Source organism: Colletotrichum jinshuiense, chromosome 9, assembly GCF_051148585.1.
Source record: "Colletotrichum jinshuiense chromosome 9, complete sequence".
In the NCBI taxonomy this organism is placed as follows: Eukaryota; Fungi; Ascomycota; class Sordariomycetes; order Glomerellales; family Glomerellaceae; genus Colletotrichum; species Colletotrichum jinshuiense.
In genome coordinates, this window is record NC_139316.1 from 1,954,864 (window position 1) to 1,977,223 (window position 22,360).

General features: G+C 55.2%; 7 protein-coding genes across 7 annotated transcripts; 2 read left to right on the forward strand and 5 right to left on the reverse strand.

Annotated features, from left to right (window-relative positions):
- Positions 1 to 1,871: 1,871 nt before the first annotated feature.
- Positions 1,872 to 4,303, reverse strand: EsH8_IX_000545 (P-loop containing nucleoside triphosphate hydrolase protein; the record flags this gene model as incomplete). Its single annotated transcript, XM_083266881.1, has 5 exons — positions 1,872 to 3,429; positions 3,480 to 3,672; positions 3,721 to 3,936; positions 3,990 to 4,158; positions 4,214 to 4,303. The coding sequence occupies 5 exons, from the start codon at positions 4,301 to 4,303 to the stop codon at positions 1,872 to 1,874; spliced, it is 2,226 nt and encodes a 741-aa protein (XP_083130446.1).
- Positions 4,304 to 4,916: 613 nt separating this feature from the next.
- EsH8_IX_000546 (SET domain-containing protein) lies at positions 4,917 to 6,080 on the reverse strand (the record flags this gene model as incomplete). Its single annotated transcript, XM_083266882.1, has 2 exons — positions 4,917 to 5,773; positions 5,828 to 6,080. The coding sequence occupies 2 exons, from the start codon at positions 6,078 to 6,080 to the stop codon at positions 4,917 to 4,919; spliced, it is 1,110 nt and encodes a 369-aa protein (XP_083130447.1).
- Positions 6,081 to 8,153: 2,073 nt separating this feature from the next.
- On the forward strand, positions 8,154 to 8,591 carry EsH8_IX_000547 (uncharacterized protein; the record flags this gene model as incomplete). The annotated part of the gene is made up of 1 exon (XM_083266883.1): positions 8,154 to 8,591. The coding sequence occupies one exon, from the start codon at positions 8,154 to 8,156 to the stop codon at positions 8,589 to 8,591; it is 438 nt and encodes a 145-aa protein (XP_083130448.1).
- Positions 8,592 to 9,496: 905 nt separating this feature from the next.
- EsH8_IX_000548 (ATP-NAD kinase-like domain-containing protein) lies at positions 9,497 to 11,038 on the reverse strand (the record flags this gene model as incomplete). Its single annotated transcript, XM_083266884.1, has 1 exon — positions 9,497 to 11,038. The coding sequence occupies one exon, from the start codon at positions 11,036 to 11,038 to the stop codon at positions 9,497 to 9,499; it is 1,542 nt and encodes a 513-aa protein (XP_083130449.1).
- A 1,595-nt stretch (positions 11,039 to 12,633) lies between these two features.
- On the reverse strand, positions 12,634 to 14,643 carry EsH8_IX_000549 (tRNA (guanine26-N2)-dimethyltransferase; the record flags this gene model as incomplete). The annotated part of the gene is made up of 1 exon (XM_083266885.1): positions 12,634 to 14,643. One exon carries the CDS (start codon positions 14,641 to 14,643, stop codon positions 12,634 to 12,636), a length of 2,010 nt encoding a protein of 669 aa, XP_083130450.1.
- A 637-nt stretch (positions 14,644 to 15,280) lies between these two features.
- Positions 15,281 to 16,105, reverse strand: EsH8_IX_000550 (uncharacterized protein; the record flags this gene model as incomplete). The annotated part of the gene is made up of 1 exon (XM_083266886.1): positions 15,281 to 16,105. One exon carries the CDS (start codon positions 16,103 to 16,105, stop codon positions 15,281 to 15,283), a length of 825 nt encoding a protein of 274 aa, XP_083130451.1.
- Positions 16,106 to 18,259: 2,154 nt separating this feature from the next.
- Positions 18,260 to 22,163, forward strand: EsH8_IX_000551 (uncharacterized protein; the record flags this gene model as incomplete). The annotated part of the gene is made up of 2 exons (XM_083266887.1): positions 18,260 to 19,217; positions 19,267 to 22,163. The coding sequence occupies 2 exons, from the start codon at positions 18,260 to 18,262 to the stop codon at positions 22,161 to 22,163; spliced, it is 3,855 nt and encodes a 1,284-aa protein (XP_083130452.1).
- Between the last annotated feature and the right edge of the window lie 197 nt (positions 22,164 to 22,360).

Below are 22,360 nucleotides of genomic sequence, written 5' to 3' on the forward strand. Positions count from 1 at the left end.
ACTCAAGGCAGGCCAAGTCCTGTCTACCATGTGTCAAGCTTGGCAGGTTGCGCCTCATAGGCACACGTAATACTGCAAATCGGGGCAGCTAACGACCAGGCTCGCCCTACCCGGATGCACATCGCACTATGTCACCCTCGAGGAATCTCCACGACAAGGAGAAACGGACCCAGTCCCGGTGCTGCAATTTGATAGTGGCCTGTCGGTGCCCACATGGCTCCCCGCCCCCACCGACTTTCACGGAGTAACGCCAGCAATGCCTTCTCTGCGGCTGCTCTGTGGTGCCATGCGACGCTATGCACTGCACTGCTCTGCTCTGCTCTGCCTCGGAACGGGGGACATGAGGGAGACAGGCAGAGCAAGTATCCGAACGCGGTTCCTTAGGCTTCACGTACTGTCCCGACGTGCATGTTTCAGCTCCCTGCACTTGCTCGCAGCTCGCCAAACAAATACTAGGCAAGCAGCATTGTTCAACAACAAACCTACATTGCCAAGTGTATTCGCCGCCGATCTCAACCACAAACTGCTGAAAAGTCTTTGCAAGGTACGAAGTATCGGTGTAACCTCAGACGACTACCTAGCCCATTGTGGTTGCCTTGGGCCAAGGTACGTATCTGCAACCTCCGCCCGGCCCAAGCCACCGGACATGCGCATCGGCCCCCAAAGGGAAGCGAGCCGTACATGGATATCTCCCGTTTCCTGCGGTCAACAATCCCGCAAACACACGCGGCCCTGGTCTCAGACGCATCGTGCAGACAAACTCAACTCAATATATGGTCGGATCGCTTACAGACACTTTGCTGCCCAAACGCCACTGTTTCCGCCCGTCTGTGCCTTTTGCTTGGCCCAAACATGGGGTTTCTTTCCACCAACGCGGCGTTTGGATTGGAGAGGAGGGGCCGCTCTCAGCCCAAGCATGCTCTTTCCCATCTCTGACCAGCTCCCGGGATGCGCAACAGAATGGACCAAAATGCCGATCCTTCTCTGGACAAGATCATGCAAATGCAAACAACTTTGTGCTTCACCCATTCACCCACCGCCGGGTGCTCCCTACCAGCGACCACTGTAGTCTGCACTGCCCTGCCCATGCTCCCGTCTGCTCAATAGGTAAGCGGCATCATCTAGCCATACACGCGACGACCATCGGCATTCATCCTGGCTTTTGTGATGAACTTGCATCTCTTTGAAAAATTTCCCCGGCATTGCCCTTGTCTGACTTGGCTTTTCTTGCCGAAAGCTGCAGCCCCGACAGCCAAAGGCCTTTGCTCATTTTTCTGTCCGAGGGGAAGTCGTGGTGCGTCACCGGAGACGTTGAGGTGACGTCTCCCAGATCGCGGCAGCCATTCCGACCCGACCGGACGGCCCGGCGGCAATCAACCAACACTCCCGAAGATAGCGTCGTTCGCACTGGTTCACCCAAGCCTGACTCAGCATGTTCGCTCACCTCCATCGTAATGCCTCGAATGCAGAACCATCATCCGCGCTGGCTCCTCCCTCTCCTTTTTCTTTTTTTTCCATCTCCCACATTGGCGTCTCGAACGGACTTTGGCCGCTGGTCTGGATTGATCGAACTCCCGGCCCCTTTTACGTAGATCGACGGACCAAAGATCCAACAGTTCAGGCTATGGGGATAAAAATGGACTCGACGCGCGGACGCCGGAACCCCCACATCCACGACAAACTACACTTGTAATTACCTGGCGGATCAAAATGACTCGCCAGACCAACCGAGTTGTCTGATTTTCGTCTGCCTGGAACACGAGACCCACGACCACCCAAAGTCCCTACACAATTGGACTCGATTGCAAGTCGGGCGCAAGGCATCAAGATTTTACATGAAAACAATGTAACCGCAGTGGCAGGTCTGATCTCTACGAATTAAGCAGCCTGGCCACTTTCTTCGCAACGCTCTCCTCGAATTCTGTCACGCCGCCTTCCAGGCGTGTTAGATTTCCCGCCCTCAACTTGTACACAAGCCGTCGTCTGGGTACCGACTCTTCTTCGTCATCCTCTTCGCTATCAGAGTCCTCAATCAGGCCTTCAACGGCTCCGCGCATGAACCATCGGTCGTGACTGACGATAACCACTGCCCCCTCCCAGTCCCTGAGGGTCTCCCGCATGGCTGTGACAGTCTCGTAGTCGAGATGAGTCGTCACTTCATCGAGTATGAGACAGTGTGGTCTCCGCCACAGGAGACGTGCAAGCTCACACCGCACAAGCTGTCCACCCGACAGCTTCCCAAGCGGTATGTCGGATGCAATCCGACCAGGAAGACCGAAACTGCCCAGGACACCGCGGAGTTGGCCTTCGTCAAGCTCCCCGGCAACTTCTTTTGTGAGCAGTGACAGAGCCGTCAAAGAAGGATCATCTCGACCTATCTCTTGAAGAGCGTCGACGGCATGCTGAGAATAGTACCCCAACTTTAGCCGCGGGTGTGTTGTTACTGTGCCGGATGTGGGCTTCGCCTCGTCGACAAGTAGTTTCACAAGAGTCGACTTGCCCGCACCATTCAGACCGAGAATACCAATTCGGTCGCCCATGTGAACCGACAGATTAACGTCCTGTAGTACCTTGGGTGCCAACACCTTTGTCTTCGTCTTGGTCGAGTAACGAAATGTTGCATTCTCTATAGACAAGAGAGGCCCGGGAAAACGGAGATCTGGGGGTTCTGGCAAGACGAAGCTCACCGGTCGCTCGTCCTGCGGAATGTCGATCTCGTCACGTGCGGTCAGATAATAACCGACGAGATCGCGATTCAGCTTGAACCGGCCGCCCTTGGCGCTGACCTGAAGTCCCCATCGGTCATCCAACTTCTTTTGACGGGACTTGGCCTGCCGCAGCTTGTTCTGGTCATCATTGGCCTTTCCTGCCTTGATGTTATTGGAAATACTTTGTTGGATATGCGCCTTTTGCTTGTCTTTAGCGTCCTTCATTTTGGTCAGCCATAGCTTACGCTCTGACTGAGATGCCTCATAAGTTGGCAGGTCGCCATGGAAGTAGGTCAGCCCTTTTTCCTTGAGTATGAGAAGGTCGCTGCAAAGGGTGGCGAAATCCCTGTCGTGGGACACGAGGATGAGCGTCGGAGCGTCGTCAACATCTTGAAGAGATTCGAGATAGCGCTGAAGCCAAATGATGCCCAGAAGGTCGAGAAAATTGGTCGGTTCGTCCAGGATCAGGATATCTGTCTCTTGGAGCAATGACACGGAGAGCGCGGTTCGCATCTTCCATCCACCAGAGAGATCAGACACGGGCTTTGCCATGTACGCCTCCGAGAAGCCAAGGCCTGCCAAGATGCGTTTGGCTTTGGACTCGATCTCGGCAACTTTGGAGGGTTCAACCTGCAACTGGAGATCTGCCAGCATCTCCAACGCCTCTTGCGTCTCATTCTTGAGGGTCTCGGCAGAAATCTCGTCCTGCGGTTGTTCGAGCCTGGCTTTTGGTCAGCAAGCACGGAGTTGCGCTGTTAGGGGTTGACTTGCAGTGATTGTGATTCGGAAACCGTCTTTTCAAATGCCTTTAAAGCTTTTCGTGCTGCCAGGCCCCGGTCTCCGCTACGCAACCTCGCGTTCTTGTCCACTTGAAATAGCCGCTTCTGATTTTTCTCGTGGCGAAGAGCGCGAACCGCGCGCACGGGACCATATGGGTCTGTGTTGTTGATGCCGGCGGACAGAGCTACGAGGTGTTAGTTTAAAGCTGGACGTGAGGGCACATTGGGCCCACCCCGGATTTCCTGCTCGACGTCTGATTTAGCAGTCGCCTGCTCGATGACATGCTCCAATACACTGCGGCTCTGGACCGGCTCGCCTGTTCCACCCGAGGCATCTTCAGGGCGTACGTCCGTATTGGTATCACTAACACCCGTTTGCTGAAGAAGAGATATCCGAGTTTCTTCGGGTATGCCCGGGATCAACTTCTCTGCGATGGCTTTTAGGAGTGCTAGATAGATGTCAACGCCCGAATCGAGTGTCACGTACACGATATGTGCTTACTAGACTTCCCTGAGCCATTCCTGCCGACGAGTGCGTACCGTTGACCCGCTTTCAGGCGTAGCTTGGCGTCGACAAGGATCTCAGTCCCTTCACTTCGGGCTTTGGACTTGCCTTTCGCACCGGACGGGCTCGCCGAGGTGACGGTGATGTGCAAGCCGTCAATGTCCAGCTAGCATACTTAAATCAGTTGTTTAAACATGGGCGCTGCAGAAGTCGCATCATACCTCGCGATGGTCCGCGGTCTGGATGTTGAAGCGTGTCTGCTTGCTGGTGCACAGGATCGTAGCCACGGACTCGGATGCTATGGACGTCATTGCTACCGCGAACTGTGAACCGGGCTGGCAGTATGGTTCCGTTTTCGAGTCCACCGGCAGCTTTACAAAAGAAATCAATACCAAGCTTTAAAAATCGTCTATTACAGATGTGCTACCTCAGGCGTAAGGCAACCCGGGGCGCTTCCGGATGATATTTATGTCTAATGTGTTGTTGGTATGAGCCAAGAGAGCCCGCCCATCCCAACTTGCATTTGGGACATAGGCCAGCACGAATTGATTGGCGCCCATGCTTGGTGGCGTCGTACCTTCTTTCCGTACCTTAGCAAAAGTTGATGTACGGTACGTACTCTCCTCCCTCTCTCTCATTTGCTCTCCCCACAAATGGAGGTTGCAATTAGTTGCTATGTCCAACCACTTGGTTTAAACCTCCGCACAGAGTGACTCACGCCGAACACTGGACGGAGGGGCAATTCGAGACAACGGTCGGTTGGGTACGGAGCCCACTCCAGTTCGTCCGGTGCTCTCATCCACCATCGTCTCGGCACCGTCACAACAGCCGGAGTGACTCAACCTGCATATGCTCGGCATGAGTTTGGAGGGCACTTTGCGACTCATCGACGCAAATGATGCCATCGCTTATCTCGCTGCTCCCTCACAACAACGGAAGAGACTCCAGAAACGCCCTCGTCTCCCTTGCATTACCCGATTCGGCGTCGCCAATCTCGTGGATGCTCAACTGCTTTTTCGCCCACTTCCTCGCCGCCCCAAACTTCCCCGTCCTCGACGCCGCGTACGCCGCATATCCGTACGCCTTGCTGAGGTAATCGACCAACCCCACCTCCTCGACGAGACTCACGAGCTGCTCTGCGTAGGGCAGCACGTCGCCTCCAAATGAATCGCTCCCGAGCTCCTGCTCGATGAGCCCCATCAGCCTCTTCATCTCCGTCCTCTTGTCGTCGTCGTCCCGCGCCATGCACGCCTGGCAGTCGCACTGGAACCCCCACTGAGCGAGCCTCGCCCTCCTCACCTCCGTTGGCTGCACGAGCGGCGCGTACGTGATGGTGACCTCCTCGCCCGCCGCGATGTCTCGCCCGGCCCAGATGACCCTCCGTCCGCCGACGGAGACGCTCGCCGAGTTGGGCCGGCACGAGTGGTTCAGCTTCGCGATGCGCGGGAAGATCCCGATCGTGCCGCCGGCCATGGTGAATCCGTTGGTGCGGAAGATGAGCGCCTCCCGGCTCTCCGTGTCGCCGGGTCCGCGATGTTCCGGGCACGAGAGGTAGGCCGCCCTCGCCGTCGCGTTCAGGCCCGCGAAGCTCTTTTCGACGGCCGCGGCGATGGCGTCGAATGCGAAGCCTTGGCCGCTGACAAAGGTGCCCGGGTCGACCGTGAAGAGCGGGGTCTCGTCGATTATGCGCGTGCCCTTTGGAATTTTCTGCAGGGCGAAGACGCCGAGACCTTTGCCCGGCGACGGTCTCACCTCCCAGAGGCCGTCTTCTGATTTGAGATCTGTAATGAAATGTAAGCGCTGGGGCCATGGCCAACGGTACGACGAATGCATACTTGAACCATATCGAACGCGAGCTTCCTCCGACTCGCCCAGCCCATCCGGCACACCCCCATCGGCGAGTGGGAAATCTTCCGTGATGACCCCAAAATTGCTCCTCTCGCCGTGACATGGATCCGAGTCGCATGCAGCATCGCGAACCTGCGCGCCGTTTAATCTGGTGTCGGCGCTGGTGTCGCAACCGACGACGGCGGCCGGGTGCTGCGCGGCCGCGAGCCAGAGCCACGCGAGGACTCGGGACGATCTCATGATTTCTGAGCACCCGCAGTTCAGATGAAAAGTAAGGTTGTCAAACTGTACGTATACGTACCAGAGCCCATTCAACAGGTCATGTATTTCTACGAAGATTGTAAGAGTCTGGCATTCTCATACCACGACCTCTTCGCGCCTGAACCGTGCCGTACAGCATAAATTGACCATGGCATAAAAATTGGGCGAGAGAGGGCGTCTTCGAATGGGGGTGGATGCCGTCCAAGGGACAGGCTCGAAACAGATCTGCTGTCACAGGATCGTGTCAAGGCGCCGTGGCGTCTCCCCACGACAGGCATGTATTGGCGGGTACAACAAGCGGGAGGGAACCAGGGGGCAACTGTTTCGAGTTGCCATTCCTCCCCCCCTCCTTTATTCGGCCTGCCAAGTTGGCTGTGAAAAGCAAACATCGCCTCTAGAAATTTCTCCAAAACGGGCGCAAAACAGTAATGTTTTTTGTTGGAAGTTGGTGGACGAGTTCGGACGGAAACTGTTCAACTTTGGCTCATCATCCTGCCCCCAATTCTCCTCTCCGACAACGTTAAAGTTCAACTATCGATAAAGAAGAAGAAAACCCCAATAAAACAATAAAACGACCGCAATTAAGAAGAACATGCATGATTCCATCGTTTGCCTGCCTGATGATGAAGCTAGTGGTCGCCCCAAGTCCCTTCCCGATGCCCCGCAGCTCAGCCGGCCTGTCTGCCCACCACCCCAAATCCCGCACCGGGGGCCTTTCGGCACCCAACCCGGCGCTCCGGCGTACCCCGTGTTCCCATACCCGCGATCTTCGCCGTACCTTGCCCCGCCTTCGGATATCTAGCTCTACCCCTTATGCTGTCGCATTCTGCATCGCAAGAGAAATAAGGCCATGGCGAGGCCGACGGCCACGACGCCTCCTAACACGCCGCCTGCGATGGGGCCCCCTTTGCTCGGGCTCCGGAGGGGTTATCAGGGTTGTCGGCGATGGTGTAGGAGGCGTGGCCGGTTCTGCTGGTGAAGATGAGGGTCTAGAAGAAGTCGGCAGTGATACCATTGTAACTGGTGTGTTTGTTTCCAGAGTAGGTGTCTCCGGTGTAGGCGTTGCCGTTGTCGCAGTCGATGCATCACACCCGCTCGCAACGCACACAAGTCCGGCATCACAGCACCCCGTCTCAACGGCATCGCAACCCCTGTAGAAGTAAAGCCTGTTGCGAAAGAAGAACCTGACGGGCTTGCGGCGTCTCAAAGTCCAAGGTGTTGAAGATAGGATATATACAGCCTGGGACGCCGCATCGCACTTTGACGTCGCCGGCATCCATCTATGAACTCCTGACCAGCCCTCTGACTGCATCTCTGACGATAATAGCATCTCCTTAGCTCTTCTCTTCTTTTGCCTCCATGATATGGTAGACGTACTGTCACGAGGCGCAATGTTGGCTGCCGTCTAACCCTGTCCTAGGGACTTTCTTAACATACAAAGCTTGAAACCCAAGTAATCATACCGCCATATTTCCTGCATCTCAGCCAGCACGGGCTGATTGCCATGTGCGAAAAGATCCGGCTCCTCGCAAACTCTCCAAAACCTGCGCAGACATCCCTGTATCAATCCAGCCTTTCTCCGAAAAGGGTATCCACGCTTGGGGCCGGACGTTCGTACTTCTGAGTGGGCTCGCCACGATAAGGTTTCCAACGGCTCTGTTAAGCTTATCCGTTCGACTGGATCACCCATCCTCAGCATGCAGGAACGGTGTTAATGGGAAGAGATACCCACGGTTGGGACTTGAACCTCAACCACGCAACGTTCGTTCCTCGCAACCCGACAACTCTGTTCACCATGTCAAGCATCTCCAAACCGCCCAGCATCCAACCCAACGGAGAAAGCAAACCACAAGTCTTAATAATGAGACAGACTCTCCCAGCGAGAGTCGAGTTCTTTCACTTCATTACACTCGAACCATTCATCATTCTCAGTCACTCTAACTCTACTACCTCAAAACCCGCACTGCAAATCAACGAACCAGCCAGACAACCCACCAACACACACACACACACACACACACACACACAGAATACCCTTACTTCATTATCAAAATGAAGTTCACCACCACCGCCATTACCGCCATCTTGGCCGTCATCTCGGGAGCCCAGGCTGCCCCAGTCGCCATGCCTGTCTCTGCCCCAGCCCCCCAGGGTGAGGGCATCCCCTTCATCGGTTCCCAGACGCTCTGCCAACACCGCACTCTCCCCGGCTACGTCGCGCAGTCCTACTCCGTCATGGCCGCTTCGGGAGTCACTGACGTCCCTGCTGTCTGCGGCGGCCTCTGGGACAACCTCAAGCGCTTCGTCCCCTGCGCCGTGCCCGTCGACGCCACCTGCCGCGAGGGCGAGCAGCCCGGGTCGCTGATCTGGCACTTCAAGGCCTCGACAGGCTGCAACGCCGGCATGATCGGATCGGCCTGGTGGGAGGCGACCAGGAACGAGTTTGGCGGGCTCCAGTGCAAGGACGTCAATAAGCTCAGCTTCCAGTAGAGAGAGAGAAAGGTGGCTCAAGAACATGTACACAACATACAACTTACATCATGCAGTGCGCAGTCAACAGCATGCGTACAGCCATGAACATAATACATCCGCGGAGTTAATTGGGCAGAGGTCAGAGTGCCTGGAAACCTGGAGAGTTGTACACCAGGCAATAAAGCTCGGGGGCGTTCGTGGGGTAAATGATGGGTAATGGTAGACAGAATGGTTCAGCTCATTCAGGATGCCAAGGCACATACAATTGCACCTTGAGAGTGTACATACAATAAAACACTTCACCCAAGCTCTTTTCCCTGGCTTCCTTTCTGTCTGTGTGTGAATTTCAAATATATCATGGAAACAAACGGCTCTCGTCCTCTGCACCAAATCCGCAGGATAGCCAAAGCCATCCATTGACACAACCCTCCTGACTGGCACTCGATACTGCACACCCCTAGCCCTTTAGCGGGAAGATGACTGCCATGACGCCCCCCTACACGAACTTAAAAGCAACGCAGGAGACTCGACGCATTCAGCTTCAACGTACCCAATTGGCCACACCCTTTGGTACCCGGCTCGCCAAACCCAGTCTTCGGTCCTACTCGAAAGTCTTTAGATGCCAACAGTCTTCTCTCACTGGCACAGGATACGGCGAGCGGACTCCACGGTTCCTAGTGAAGACGCGCTTTGCCCGAGCTCAATGCTTGGTCCTCGGACTCACAAATGACAGACTGGTCTTGCATGGTCTTGCATGGCCTATTGTTGTCTATTATCTGTATGGAAGCGTAAAGTCATCATTTGCTCAAATTCCGGTGCGCGCACCACGCCCGTCACCACTCGTCCACCGCCACCTCACACCGATGCGGGGAAGCCCCCGGCACCAAGGGCACGCCCCGCCTCCCCGGGGCCGGCAACCAGCTCTACAGTATCGAGGGGTCGGCGAGGATACCAAAGAGCGGCTTCGCCAGCTTCGTGACGGCCATCCACCCGCCCTCCGGGATCTCGACGATCGTCCCGTCGACACAGACCTTGCGCCAGCGCGGATCGCTCTCCCAGGTCGTCACCCTGATCTCCTCGGCGTCCTCGTAGCCCACGTAGTCCTCGGCGTCCCCGTCCTGCCACCTCATGCCCACGTGCGACCCCTGCTTGTACGCGGCCATCATGATCTCCATCGTCTTCTGCCCGCCGACGGCGCCAAAGTGCACCAGCTTCAGCCGGCCCTGCAGCGGCCCGCTGCCGGGCGAGATGGTGAACGTCTTCTCCAGGTTCGAGACGATGGCCGCCAGCGCGTACCCGAACCGCTCCCGGTCCACGGGCCTCGCCACGCCGTCCTGGCCCCGGACCTCGACCCTCGCGGCGTACCCGTGGCTCTCCTTGAGCAGCTCCTGCGCGACCATGCCGAACCGCTTGGCGCCGTGCTTGCGGTACTCGGGCGTGTCGCTCTCCCAGACCAGCTGGGCGTGGAAGCCGTAGCTGGCGACGATGGCGCCGAAGAGGTGGTCGATGCCGGTGTCGTGGCGGGACACGTCCTCGGGCCGGTGGGCGCCGGGGTCGGCCGTGTACGAGACCAGCCGGGCGCCGGGGGAGAAGGAGGCGCGGAAGCTGGGGAGCGGGGCCGGGGTGCCGAAGAAGAGGGTGCGGAGGCCGAGCACCATGTGCGAGGGCCCGTTCTCGGCGTAGAGCGGCTTATGGAGGGAGTGGAAGGTGGCGTTGCCGGTGCCCAGCGGCAAGAGGGCGAGTGTCGGCAGCGGTGCTGCAGAGTCCGTCTCCTCGCACCCGTTGAGAAGGTCAACGACGCCCCCGTCGCCGCTTAGGAGGATGATGGTCTCGGTTGTGGTCGAGGCGGCGCCATCCGGGGCGGGCTGTCTCGCGGCCCACCTCTGCTTGGCGAAGTTGCGAACACTGTCTTCATCTTTCGTCACCAGAACGTTGTACCTGGGCGGGGCGTCCGTGCCGGCCTGAGCAGGCGGCTCCTGTGAGGCATCCGTCGCCGGCTGGCGCTGGCGGCCGCCCGGCGTCTTCTCGTCGGCGAGGAGGACCAGGGGCTGGATGACATTGTCCCAGAACTTGGGGGCATGGCCCAGGCCGGACTTGGTGGACACGACAAAGTTCACTTCATGGCTGCCGGGCTTGGGGCTGAGGTGGTCCGGGAAGCGTGGGAGCAAGAGGCCGTTGGTGAGCTCCGGGGGCAGGTCGCCCGAGACGAACAAGATGTCTAGCTGATAAGGGAATTCCTTCGCCTCGGGGTCTTCTCTGAGGGCGCAGATGATAGGGATTGAAGTGGAATGGTGGCTCGCCGGGATGATGAAGACGATCTCCTCCGGGCGGACGGACTCCCTGCCGCGCTGGGAGGTGAAGTCCAGCTTGCCGTCGACGAAGGTGGCATCGATGGCGCGGCGGGGTACGAGACCGTGATCGCGGGGCTCGAAGCCTAGCGGCTCAGCGACGTCCACGATGGCCATTTTTGTTTTGTTTTTTTGCGCTGAGGTTTGACGAAGAAGAAAAATCACAGGCTATGCAGGCACGCAATGGTTCTCAATACCGTATCTCACCGGGGTTTCTCTCTCTCGCTCATCAGTTGTTCCGGTGAGACGTCAAGGAATCTGAAGATGAGAGGGTTGTCGACACGACGTTGGGGAAGGAAGATGTCCAAGGAACAACCAGGCAGCCACTCGGGACGGGACCAGGACGGGGCAAGACAAAGAGAAGCGAGGGCAGCAAAGCCGGCGACCCTTTCAGGCAGGTGGCCGTTGTCCGAGTCTCTAGCCCCAATGTGATTGTCCGGCTGCTTCGGTTTCCCAGGAACAAGCCCGGAGTGGTGTACTACCTACGTTTGAGTCTAGACAGCGAACGAACGAACGGGAGCCGCAGCCATGGGGGATCGTAAGCAGACATGATATCGACATTGCATTGCATGTGCCGGTGCCGTAAAGGGTGGGTGTGTGTGCGTGTGTCATCCGGCCGGCGATTGCGTTATTTTGCGGCCGGGAATAGCATTGGACGCAGCCACGCTCTCCCTACCCTCGTTAAGGTCTACTGGTGGTGGTATACGCCTCACAAGGGACTACTACTGACTGTGGCGGTATCTGGTGCTGGCTAGTGGAGAAGATGTGGTAATCTTGGGTAATCTTAGGTTATCTCGGGCTATCTTTGGGGCCTTGGGACCCCTCGACTGCTGAAAGCTGCGCCGAGACAGCGTTGTGTGAGAGATAGTCACTGACAGTGCTCGCCATCCGCTGCCACCGCCCGTCGCCCACCGCCCGGAGTCGACCAATCGACGCCGGAATGCCGCACCGTGCAGCATGCCACCCAGCGCCCGCCCCGGCACCTGGCATCTGGGCCAAGCAAACCCGCTGGAAACTGGCGCACAGCATTGCACGCCGCCAAACAGCGAATAGTGCACGAGACACGCCGCCAGCGACGGCGGGGATCACCATGCAACAAAAAAACAGACGGCCGCAAAAACAAAAGAAGAGGCCCTATCGCGCATGGACAACGGCCAAAATGATGGGAGCGGGGTTCGAACCCGCGCACTCTCACGAGTAACAGAGCTTAAATCTGTCGCCTTAGACCACTCGGCCATCCCACCCATATACCGAATTGGGATATTGTAATGCGGAGTTGCGGATTATACCTCACGGTGCATTCTTGTTTCCTCCCCCTCGCTTACGCCCGCCGACGTGCGTTGGTGGGGGCCGCATTTGACGACACGGGAAAAGGAAAAAAAATTGGCGCTTTGGCTGTGGGCATGTCGTCACTGGCACCTGCGGTTTGTGCAGAGGGGACGGAATGGGGCGTCTGCCATCACACGGGTGTCGGGTTGGTACGTAGGTAGGTAGCTAGGTAGGTAACCAGCTACAGTACTGGACAGCAGCATTGGGTCAGTGTCCATGGTTGGCTCGGAACGGGCAGATGGACAGACGGACGGATTGACAGGAACAATTACCTCAATGTGCTTGTTCAACTCTGGTATTCTGTGATTCTTCATCTCGACTAATCCAACATGCTTTGCTTCTTTTTTTCTTTGCTTTTGTTCTCCTTTTCTCGCTTTCGTCCATCACTGTCCCTTTGCCCTCGTCATCGGGCCCCAGTTCTCCCGCGGGTTCATCTGGTATCTGACCAACTTCCTCGGCTCCCTGCGCTTGCCGAGCTTCGCCAGCTTCTCATCGAACACGAGCGTCTTGCGCAGCTCCTCCTGGCTCGGGCCCTTCTCCTCGCTCTTGTCCGCCTTCTCGGCCTCCTCCGAGCCCTCCTTCATCTCAACGTCCGTGGCCTTGCCGTCTTGCTCGGCGCCCTCGGTCTTGGCCGCCTCCTTCGCGTCGCCGTTGCTCTCCAGCTTGTCGAGGCCAAGCAACCTGTAGGCCGGCATCTGCGGGTTGATCCTGTCCGTGCGGACGGGCGCCTTCTGGCGGACCCACTCGCGCATCACAAACCAAATCGCCTCCCACGGCGCGTCCGTCTTGACGCTTCCGGGCCGGCAATGGCTGCGGGTGACACGGTAGCCGAGATGCTTCAGCGCGCCTCTGAACAGGTCGTCCGGCGGCTGCTGCGTGATGAGCGTGCCGGCCAGCCTGGACGGCATGATGAAGAAGGGGAAGTGGTCCACCCTCGCCAGCTCCTTGTCCTTGGGGTCGAGGTCCTCTTCGGGCTCCGGGCCGGGGAGGTATTCCTCCATCGCCGTCTGGAGCATGCCCTCTATTCTCCCGGTCGTGTGGTAAACGCTCTTGTCGACGGTGGGCAGGAGATCGAGGATCCGTTGGATGAACTCGGCATTGTGCAGGGGGCCGCTGTACATTGGGCCCGCGATATGCATGGTCGAGCCGCAGTGCTTGCAGCTCGAGTCGGTGGGGGGTCCCTGAGATAGGCCGTGCTTGTAAAAGTATCCTCCCTTCTTCTTGGGCGCGGGGCGCGTCCGGACCATCGGTTGTGTCTCCCACGCCGAGCATCCAGGGCAGTTGTACATAATCATCGTCTTGCCGCCCTGGTAGTTGACCGCGTCCCTCGACTTGTGCACCTTGACGAAGACGCGGCAGTAAAAGTCGATCGAGAGGGACAGCACAGGCTCGATGGTCAAGCCGTACTTTGCCGCGGCGCTCGTCAAGGCGTGGAGGATGACACGCAGGCCGACCTCGTGGGAATGGAGACCCTTGACAGGAACACCGCCGTACAGCGAGAAGCACTTCTCGGCGTAGCAATGGCCTGCCCAGTGGCTGCCGTCGGTGCAAGTGACGGCGAGCAGACCGCCGTCGTCTCTGACAGCCTGGACAGCGGCGTCCAGGAAAGGCGCGGCAGTTCCATAAGGGTCCAGGTCAATAACATCGTACTTGTTGTCCTTACTGGGGTTTCCGAACCGGTCTCGCTTGGACAGGTCGTCGGCGATGCGCCGGTACATGTGGGCGATGGCGTCGTCGTGGCTCGTCTGAATCTTGTCTTCCAGTCCATTGTGCTTCCTGTTCAGTTTAATCGACTCGATCGCACTCTTGGTGAGATCGTTGGCGGTCACCGAAGTGACAAAGGGAAGCTCGTGCGAGTAGCGCAGTGCACGAAGGCCGGAAGCCGACAGGGCGTCCAAGATGGTGAAGCGAGGCGGCGCCTTCTCGGGAGCCGGCTTTTCTCCGCCTTCGGCTTGCCCTTCCTTGGCCTCGGTGGTCGCCGCAGGAGCCTCCTTTGGGGCCTCGGCGCCGGCTCCGTTGGTGACACCATTCTCATGCTGTGCCGACTGAGCTTCGCCATTCGTGGTCTCGGCTGCCTTGCCGTCGTCCGTAATCTGAACCTTGGCAGGCCGGTCGCCACCCTCATCCGCGGCACCTCGCCGCCTCTTCTTCTCCTTGCGCTTGGAAGCGGGGAGCGCGGCTTTCCTCTCAATAACCTCCTCGCCGTACGCTCTGATTGCCAGAACCGAAAGATCGCGATTGAACTGCTGGATCGGGTTGTAAAACACCTGCTGGCTGTCCCCCTTGCCCTTTTTTTCTCCAACTTCGGCGGGGACCAGGATGGTGGCTTTGCCCTCCGTCACCCCCTTGTAGTTCTTGCCATCGTAGGTGATGACCGGCTCCTCCCCGCTCATGATGTCGGTTATGGTGCGATTAGTAGATGAGTTGCTGTAAAGCCTGGTGAAAGGCGAATTGGCTCCTGAAACCGTCTGGTGACGAGGGACGATTGAACAGTCCGTTAGTCGGAGTGAGGTGAGACCGGACAGTGGGAGCTGTTTCTGTAAATGCCGGCTCGCAGCGCGTGTGCCCAGGCGAATAGCTCCTCGAATGTACGGCTTCAACATGCAGTCATATGATGGGTCACAAAATTTTGGGTCGGCCTCAATTCGGCTCTCAAAGCGAAGGTTGTCGCCGGTCCACGAGAGAAATTTCAGTGGGTCCTCGCAATTCTGCCGAAGGCGGTGAGTCATCCGGTGACATGCTTCGCTGAAGACCCCACCAGATGCATCTCAGTCACAATTCAACGTCAACCGTGGTTTTGCGACGGGTACCTTTGTTGGGATCATATTCCTCGTTTCTCTTACACTATTTGTCTTGTTTTAACTAACATACAGCCGTGTTGACGAATCATCTGCTGCCACCAAAAAACCGCCAAACTATCTGAAATTCTGCGAGCGTCTTCTTTGGGTCAATAACATAGTTCAATTGGGGTACATTAAGTATCTGACGAGGTTGCCAGTCTTTCATACGACCGACACGGCCATAACCATATCAACTTTCCTGGGAAGTCTGAGGAGCAGCGACTGAAAGTCTGGAGGCAATGACCGAGTTGCCTGCATTGGGTGTTGCCGGTCCTGCCACGCCGGGCTTTGGCGGCTCGGGAGCCCGTTGACCACTCTGGAGAACCGAACTTGGCGTGTACGTGGCCGGAATGTTGGCCGCAATTGTTTGTTTGGCTTCCTGGTAGAGGTCAAAGCAGTGAATAAGGACTTGGTCGACAGACATGTTCTCGGGGACAATTCCAGTGTCGAGGACTTTTTTGAGATGGTCCTCAACCTCGGCGAACTCGGCCTGGTCGGAGCGATAGCGATCAGGCAGGCCGCTGTTGTGCAACAGTGCAAGTATTCCAGCATTCACCGTGTTTGTAGCGGCAATAATGGTGATGGGGGTACCGTCGTCATAGGACATGGAGCCAATTGCGGTGAGGATGGCGCCCAAGATGATTTGCAAGATGTAGCCAACCCATCGGATGGAGCTCATGCCGTGGTAGAAGTAAAAGTATTTGGTCCGGTGCCAGATGACGTCTCGATACAGGCCGTTGGGGATGCCCTTGGGCGGATAGTACCAGCAAGTGGGGTGGAGGGCGATGTGGCCTTCAGTGTCGCTGACACCGCCAATGCCATGAGCAACGATGGCCCATTCCGAAGGGGTGAGGAAGCGATATTTGATTCGGCGGTACTTCTGCTTCTTGGACCCGGTTTGAAGCTGGGGCTGGTTCTGTTCTTCGGCCGCCTTCTCCGGAGCATCCCGCTCGGCGTCGTTGGCCTCCATATCGGCCTCGATTTCGTCGACTTGCAAAGGAGGGAGCTCTCTCATGTCTAATATCCAGAAGCGGATTGCTTTTGGCAAAGCAATTTGAAGTTGACAGTAGCTGCAAATCTGCAGTAACTGGAGGATCAGCGGGTCTGCAGACTCCGACGAGCGATGAATGCTTACTTAGAAACGTCGCCAGGGGGTCAGCTTGCGAGAGGCCAAACTGAGCTTTGAGGTACGGTTGTCAAAGACTCAAAGAGAAACTTGTTTATGATAAGAGGCCACTTGAGAGGAAATTTACGCGGAAACCTCTTAAGGGAGGTGAGCAGCCAGGACCTGCGCAGTGTGAAATCACAGTTGTAAGAAAGGGTCAAGCAGCAGCGCCTGCTCGGCAGTCTATCGTGAAGCATGGCAATAGCAATGATATATCCGGTCTCAACTTCTTCAGACATGGTGTTGTAGTGGGAAGAACCACTGCCCTACGTAATTACACGCTGGCCAGCAGCAATAGACTGTGGCAAGCCTTACCCGCACTCGTATACTGTACGAAATCAGAAGAAGGTTGATTTAAAAAAGAGAAAGTGTGTTACCCAAGGTAAAGAGAAAACAGACCCTTGTCACTGTTCTTTTACCTCTTTATGCTGTGGCTGGGTCGGTAGGTGAGGCCCATCGCCGGTCAGTCTTGCCCGGTGACTCAACACACGGCCACCGCAACCCCCTTCCTCGCGCTTTCCTTCCACTCTACTCTCAACCATGGATAGTCCTTCCTGGTTCATTTCGAATTGATGTTATTCCAACAAAAGACACAAGAACAATCCGGCCGATTGGTCAAGTGGTAAGATCCTTGCTTTGGGCTCACTCTCACAGCTTAGCAAGAGTCCCGCGTTTGAACCGCGGATCGGCCCCTTTTTGCCTCTCATGGTGCCATATCGACCTTTCCAGCCTCATGAGGGTCTAATGCTTGCATCCTGAGCCTGTCAGAGCCGGTTGGTCTCGCCGAGGCTGGGAATGCTGCTGCAAAGGTGGACGCACCCGCCGCTGCCACAGGCCACTTTGAAAAGCCATACACAGAATACCCAACCAACAAGTTGCTCAGGACTTCATAGCCATTTACCAGGCAATCAATAAGCTTATCCTGGATTTCTACCATTCATCAGCCGCCCAACCTCGTCAGCTTTTCTGAATTTGGAAACGGAGACGAAGGCCTAGTTATTGGATAGACATGAAAAGTTGGTTTGAGTAGTTCTATAGAACGTAATTGAGAAGGTATCGTCTATCACGCGTCCTGTTGAAGCAATGGTCTTCAAAATTCTTTCCTGGCTATTTTATTTCTCTTCTAAAGTTGAGGATTGACTTAAGGGTAAAGACGAGTTCAGCATTATGTTGCCTTGAAGACGAACTGTCTCGACGCATAGTGTAAGATTGATATATCAAATCTGGCATCACCGTTGTAATAAGCGTTACGGTTTCTAGCGGACTTGTGCCGGGCGGGTCCTAAATGGGGCATCCATGGGTAACTAGCCATGACAGCCAACATCGCGTGGGCGCTACAAATTGGGTTGTGCAGCCAAAATGCACGTAAATGACAAGCGGTTGCACTCACAAGGGTCGCACACGCCCACCCGACCGGACGATGTATCTTCGGCCGCAATCCAGTAAGGCCACTTACGGAACCAGCCCGTTACACAACCTCCACTCAATAGAGTAATAAATACAAGTCGGCAGTCGCTCATCGTAATCGTTAGCCTCGTCCCAGTCAACCAGCTAAAGCTTGCACTCTGCAATGTCAGCTGTAGGACTGTCTGAAGATTACAGCGCGCTCGTAGCATTAGCTGTATATTAATGTAGATCAGCATGGTCGAAATAGACCAGTCGTTCCAGGCATAGTCCAAAGAAGACTCGGGATGTTCCACTCCATGCTCTGCTGGTGAGCAGCCGGCGGTGGCTATTGGTGACAGGGTCTGGCCAATGCCACCAATGGAAATGAAAGCAGTTTGGACTGACTGAAGGTCAGCACGCCAAGTCTGACCCCTCACGACAAGGCTGAGAACAAGTCGTCGTTCTTACCATACGGCCTCAGCGAGTGCAGAAATCTTCACAAAACAAAATACTGTTTGACGCTACAATCTCTGCTAGTACACCTTGCAAACTGTAGCTCGTATAATCTTTCCATGCTACTATCGCCCCGCTGATCTCCAGCACCACAGCCGTCGCGCCATGGCTAGGTCCGTTCCAGCCTGCGACTTCACCGTTGGCTGGGTCTGCGCGCTGCCCATTGAGCTGGCAGCCGCGATCGAGATGATGGACGAGGAATTTGCTGACCTCCCGTCCCATCCGGCCGATTCCAACGTCTACTCCTTCGGCCGCATTGGCGTCCACAATGTCGTAGCTGCCTGTCTTCCGGCCGGCCAGATGGGCACGAACCAAGCAGCCACGGTAGCTAGCCAGATGAAGTCGGGCTTTCCCTCGCTGCGGTTCGGCGTCCTCGTCGGTATCGGCGGTGGCGTCCCGAATCTTGACGACGACGATGACATCCGGCTCGGCGACGTTGTGATCAGCCAGCCAACAGGGCAGCATGGGGGAGTGATTCAGTATGATTTCGGAAAGACTGGCGCCGACGGCCGCATCGCTTGCACTGGTAGCCTCAATGCGCCACCAACGATACTCCTCAACGCCTTGGCTAAGCTCCGTGCAAATGACCTTCGAGGCAAAACGCAAGTCCTTATGCATCTGTCTAAGCTCTCTAATCAATTAAAGTTTGCATCGCCAGGCCCTGAACAAGACACTCTTTACAATGCATCATCGCTGCACATCGCTGGAGCTACATGCGCAAAATGCCGTCCAGAAGACGTGATAGACAGGAACACCCGCGAAAAGACAGACCCAGTCCTTTTTTTCGGCAATATCGCTTCTGGGAATCAGGTGATGAAGAATGGGCCAACGCGCGACAGATACAGTCGGGAGCTGGGAGGTATCTTGTGCTTTGAGATGGAGGCCGCAGGCCTGATGAATAATTTCTCTTGCATTGTCATTCGTGGCATCTGCGACTATGCGGACGCGCACAAGAACAAGCGGTGGCAACCGTATGCAGCAGCGACGGCGGCAGCATGTGCAAAAGAGTTACTTTACACCATCCCACCGTTGGTATCGATCATACCTGATGGAATAAGGAAAGGTGAGTAGAGTACAAAAAACCAATGGCTGGTTATCTAATAATATTGCAGAGAGACTGTTTCACTTTATACCACTCCCACAAAATAAACGCTTTATCGAACGCCCAGAAACACTTCATCTCCAGCAAAAGCTGCTAGAAGACAAGTGCCAGTCAGCTGCTTTAGTAGGGCTAGGCGGAGTAGGGAAGACTCAGATATCTCTTCACATCGCCTATTGGGCTAAAGAGAACCTACCAGAATACTCCGTCTTTTGGGTACCCGCCTACAGTCTCGCGAGCTTCGAGCAAGCGTATACAGATATCGCCAAGGAAATGGGGATCGGCCTGACGGCGAAAAACGAAGATATTAAGTCGTCTGTCAAGCAACATCTAAGTTCTGGAAAGATTGGGCCTTGGCTCCTGATTGTGGACAACGCAGACGACATGGAAGTTCTATACGGCACTAAAGGCGATGAAAGAAGTCTTATAGAGCATCTTCCACAGAACAGCCATGGCAAAACTTTATACACGACGCGCTTCCGGGATGTAGCGCTGTCAGTTTCGGTTGATGATCTAATAGAAGTTCACGAGATGGACGAGAAAGAAGCTCTAAGCCTTCTTAGAAATTCACTTCAACGAAAGGATCTTATACACGACCGCTGTATAGAGCTTCTAGGGATACTAACCTACCTTCCATTGGCAATCACACAGGCAGCCGCATATCTGAATCGGAACAAGCATGTATCCATTGAGAAGTATCTCCGACTGTTACAGGGTACTGAACAGACTCTGATTAATACGATGAGCCGGGAATTCCGCGACAACACCCGCTACGCCAACTCACAAAATGCTGTTGCAACCACATGGCTGGTTTCTTTTAACCAGATTCGACGGTATAGCAGCTATACAGCCGACTTGCTGCGTTTTATATCCCGTATTGAGCCAAAGCTCATCCCGCAATCGATCCTACCGAAGCCAGGACCTGAAGTAGATATTGAAGATGCACTTGGTACGCTGTGTTCCTACGCATTTCTGTCTCCCCGAGAGGAGGCCGAGACTTTCGATATGCATAGCCTGGTACACTTGGCAACGCGAGTCTGGGTTAGGCAGCAATCGCTGGAGGATCAGACCATAAGGGAAGTGATTCATCAGTTAGACGAAGTGTTCCCATCCGACGACCATCGTAATCGCGCTTTATGGAGACAGTATATGCCGCATACTCTCAAGGTTCTGCAGGAAAGCAGAGAGGTGGAGAGAGATATAAAGTCCAGTTTGTATTTGCAAGTTGGGCGATGCCTACGGACAGATGGGCGACGGAGAGAGGCTGTAACATCATTGGAACAAAGCTTGGCACTAAGGAAAGACTGTTCGATTGAAGATGCATCTCGACTTCATTCACAATACGAACTCGCATGGGCATATCAAGAAGATGGGCGAGTGAAAGAGGCGATCAAGCTGCTTGAGCATGTTGTTGAGGTTCAAAGGACGACACTTGATGAAGGGCATCTAGATCAGCTTGCCTCACAACATACACTCGCATGGGCATATAAATCAGATGGGCGAGTGAAAGAGGCGATCAAGCTGCTTGAGTATGTAGTTGAGGTTCGAAAGACACTTGATGAAGGGCATACAGATCAGCTTGCCTCACAACACACACTCGCATGGGCATATAAATCAGATGGGCGAGTGAAAGAGGCGATCAAGCTGCTTGAGCATGTTGTTGAGGTTCAAAGGACGACACTTGATGAAGGGCATCCAGATCAGCTTTCCTCACAACATACACTCGCATGGGCATATAAATCAGATGGGCGAGTGAAAGAGGCGATCAAGCTGCTTGAGCATGTTGTTGAGGTTCAAAGGACGACACTTGATGAAGGGCATCCAGATCGGCTTTCCTCACAACATGAACTCGCACGGGTATATAAATCAGATGGGCGAGTGAAAGAGGCGATCAAGCTGCTTGAGCATGTTGTTGAGGTTCAAAGGACGACACTTGATGAAGGGCATCCAGATCAGCTTTCCTCACAACATACACTCGCATGGGCATATAAATCAGATGGGCGAGTGAAAGAGGCGATCAAGCTGCTTGAGTATGTAGTTGAGGTTCGAAAGACACTTGATGAAGGGCATCCAGATCGGCTTTCCTCACAATACGAACTCGCGGGGGCATATCAAGCAGATGGGCGAGTGAAAGAGGCGATCAAGCTGCTTGAGCATGTTGTTGAGGTTCAAAGGACGACACTTGATGAAGGGCATCCAGACCGGCTTGCCTCACAACACACACTCGCATGGGTATATCAAGCAGATGGGCGAGTGAAAGAGGCGATCAAGCTGCTTGAGCATGTTGTTGAGGTTCAAAAGACAACACTTGATGAAGGGCATCCATATCGGCTTACCTCACAATACGAACTCGCGGGGGCATATCAAGAAGATGGGCGAGTGAAAGAGGCGATCAAGCTGCTTGAGCATGTGATTAAGGTTGAAGAGACGACACTTGATGAAGGGCATCCAGACCGGCTTGTCTTACAACACGAACTCGCAAGGGCATATGAAGCAGATGGGCGAGTGAAAGAGGCAATCGAGCTGCTTGAGCATGTGGTTGGGGTTCAAAAGACGTTTGATGAAGGGAATCCAGATTGGCTTGCCTCACAACACGCACTCGCATGGGCATATCGAGAAGATGGGAGAGTGAAAGAGGCGATCGAGCTGCTTGAGCATGTAGTTGAGGTTCAAAAGACGAGACTTGATGAAGGGCATCCAGATCAGCTTGCCTCACAACACACACTCGCATGGGTATATCAAGCAGATGGGCGAGTGAAAGAGGCGATCAACCTGCTTGAGCATGTGGTTGAGGTTCAAAAGACGACACTTGATGAAGGGCATCCAGATCGGCTTGCCTCACAACACGCACTCGCAGTGGCATATCAAGCAGATGGACGCGATAGTAACAGTTCAAAGCTACAGCCCTAAACCTTAGCGACTAATACAGCATTGGGGAAGAACATTGCAAGGCTAACTGTCTTACATGTGTAGGCCGCTACAGTTCTCCTAAGTACTGCAGGTCTAGCTTTTTATTCGAAATCATAACTATAAGTTTATTGAAGGGCCATATAGATACAATGTTACGCTTAAAATTGGATAATATAATTGATAGTTTGGTGACAGCC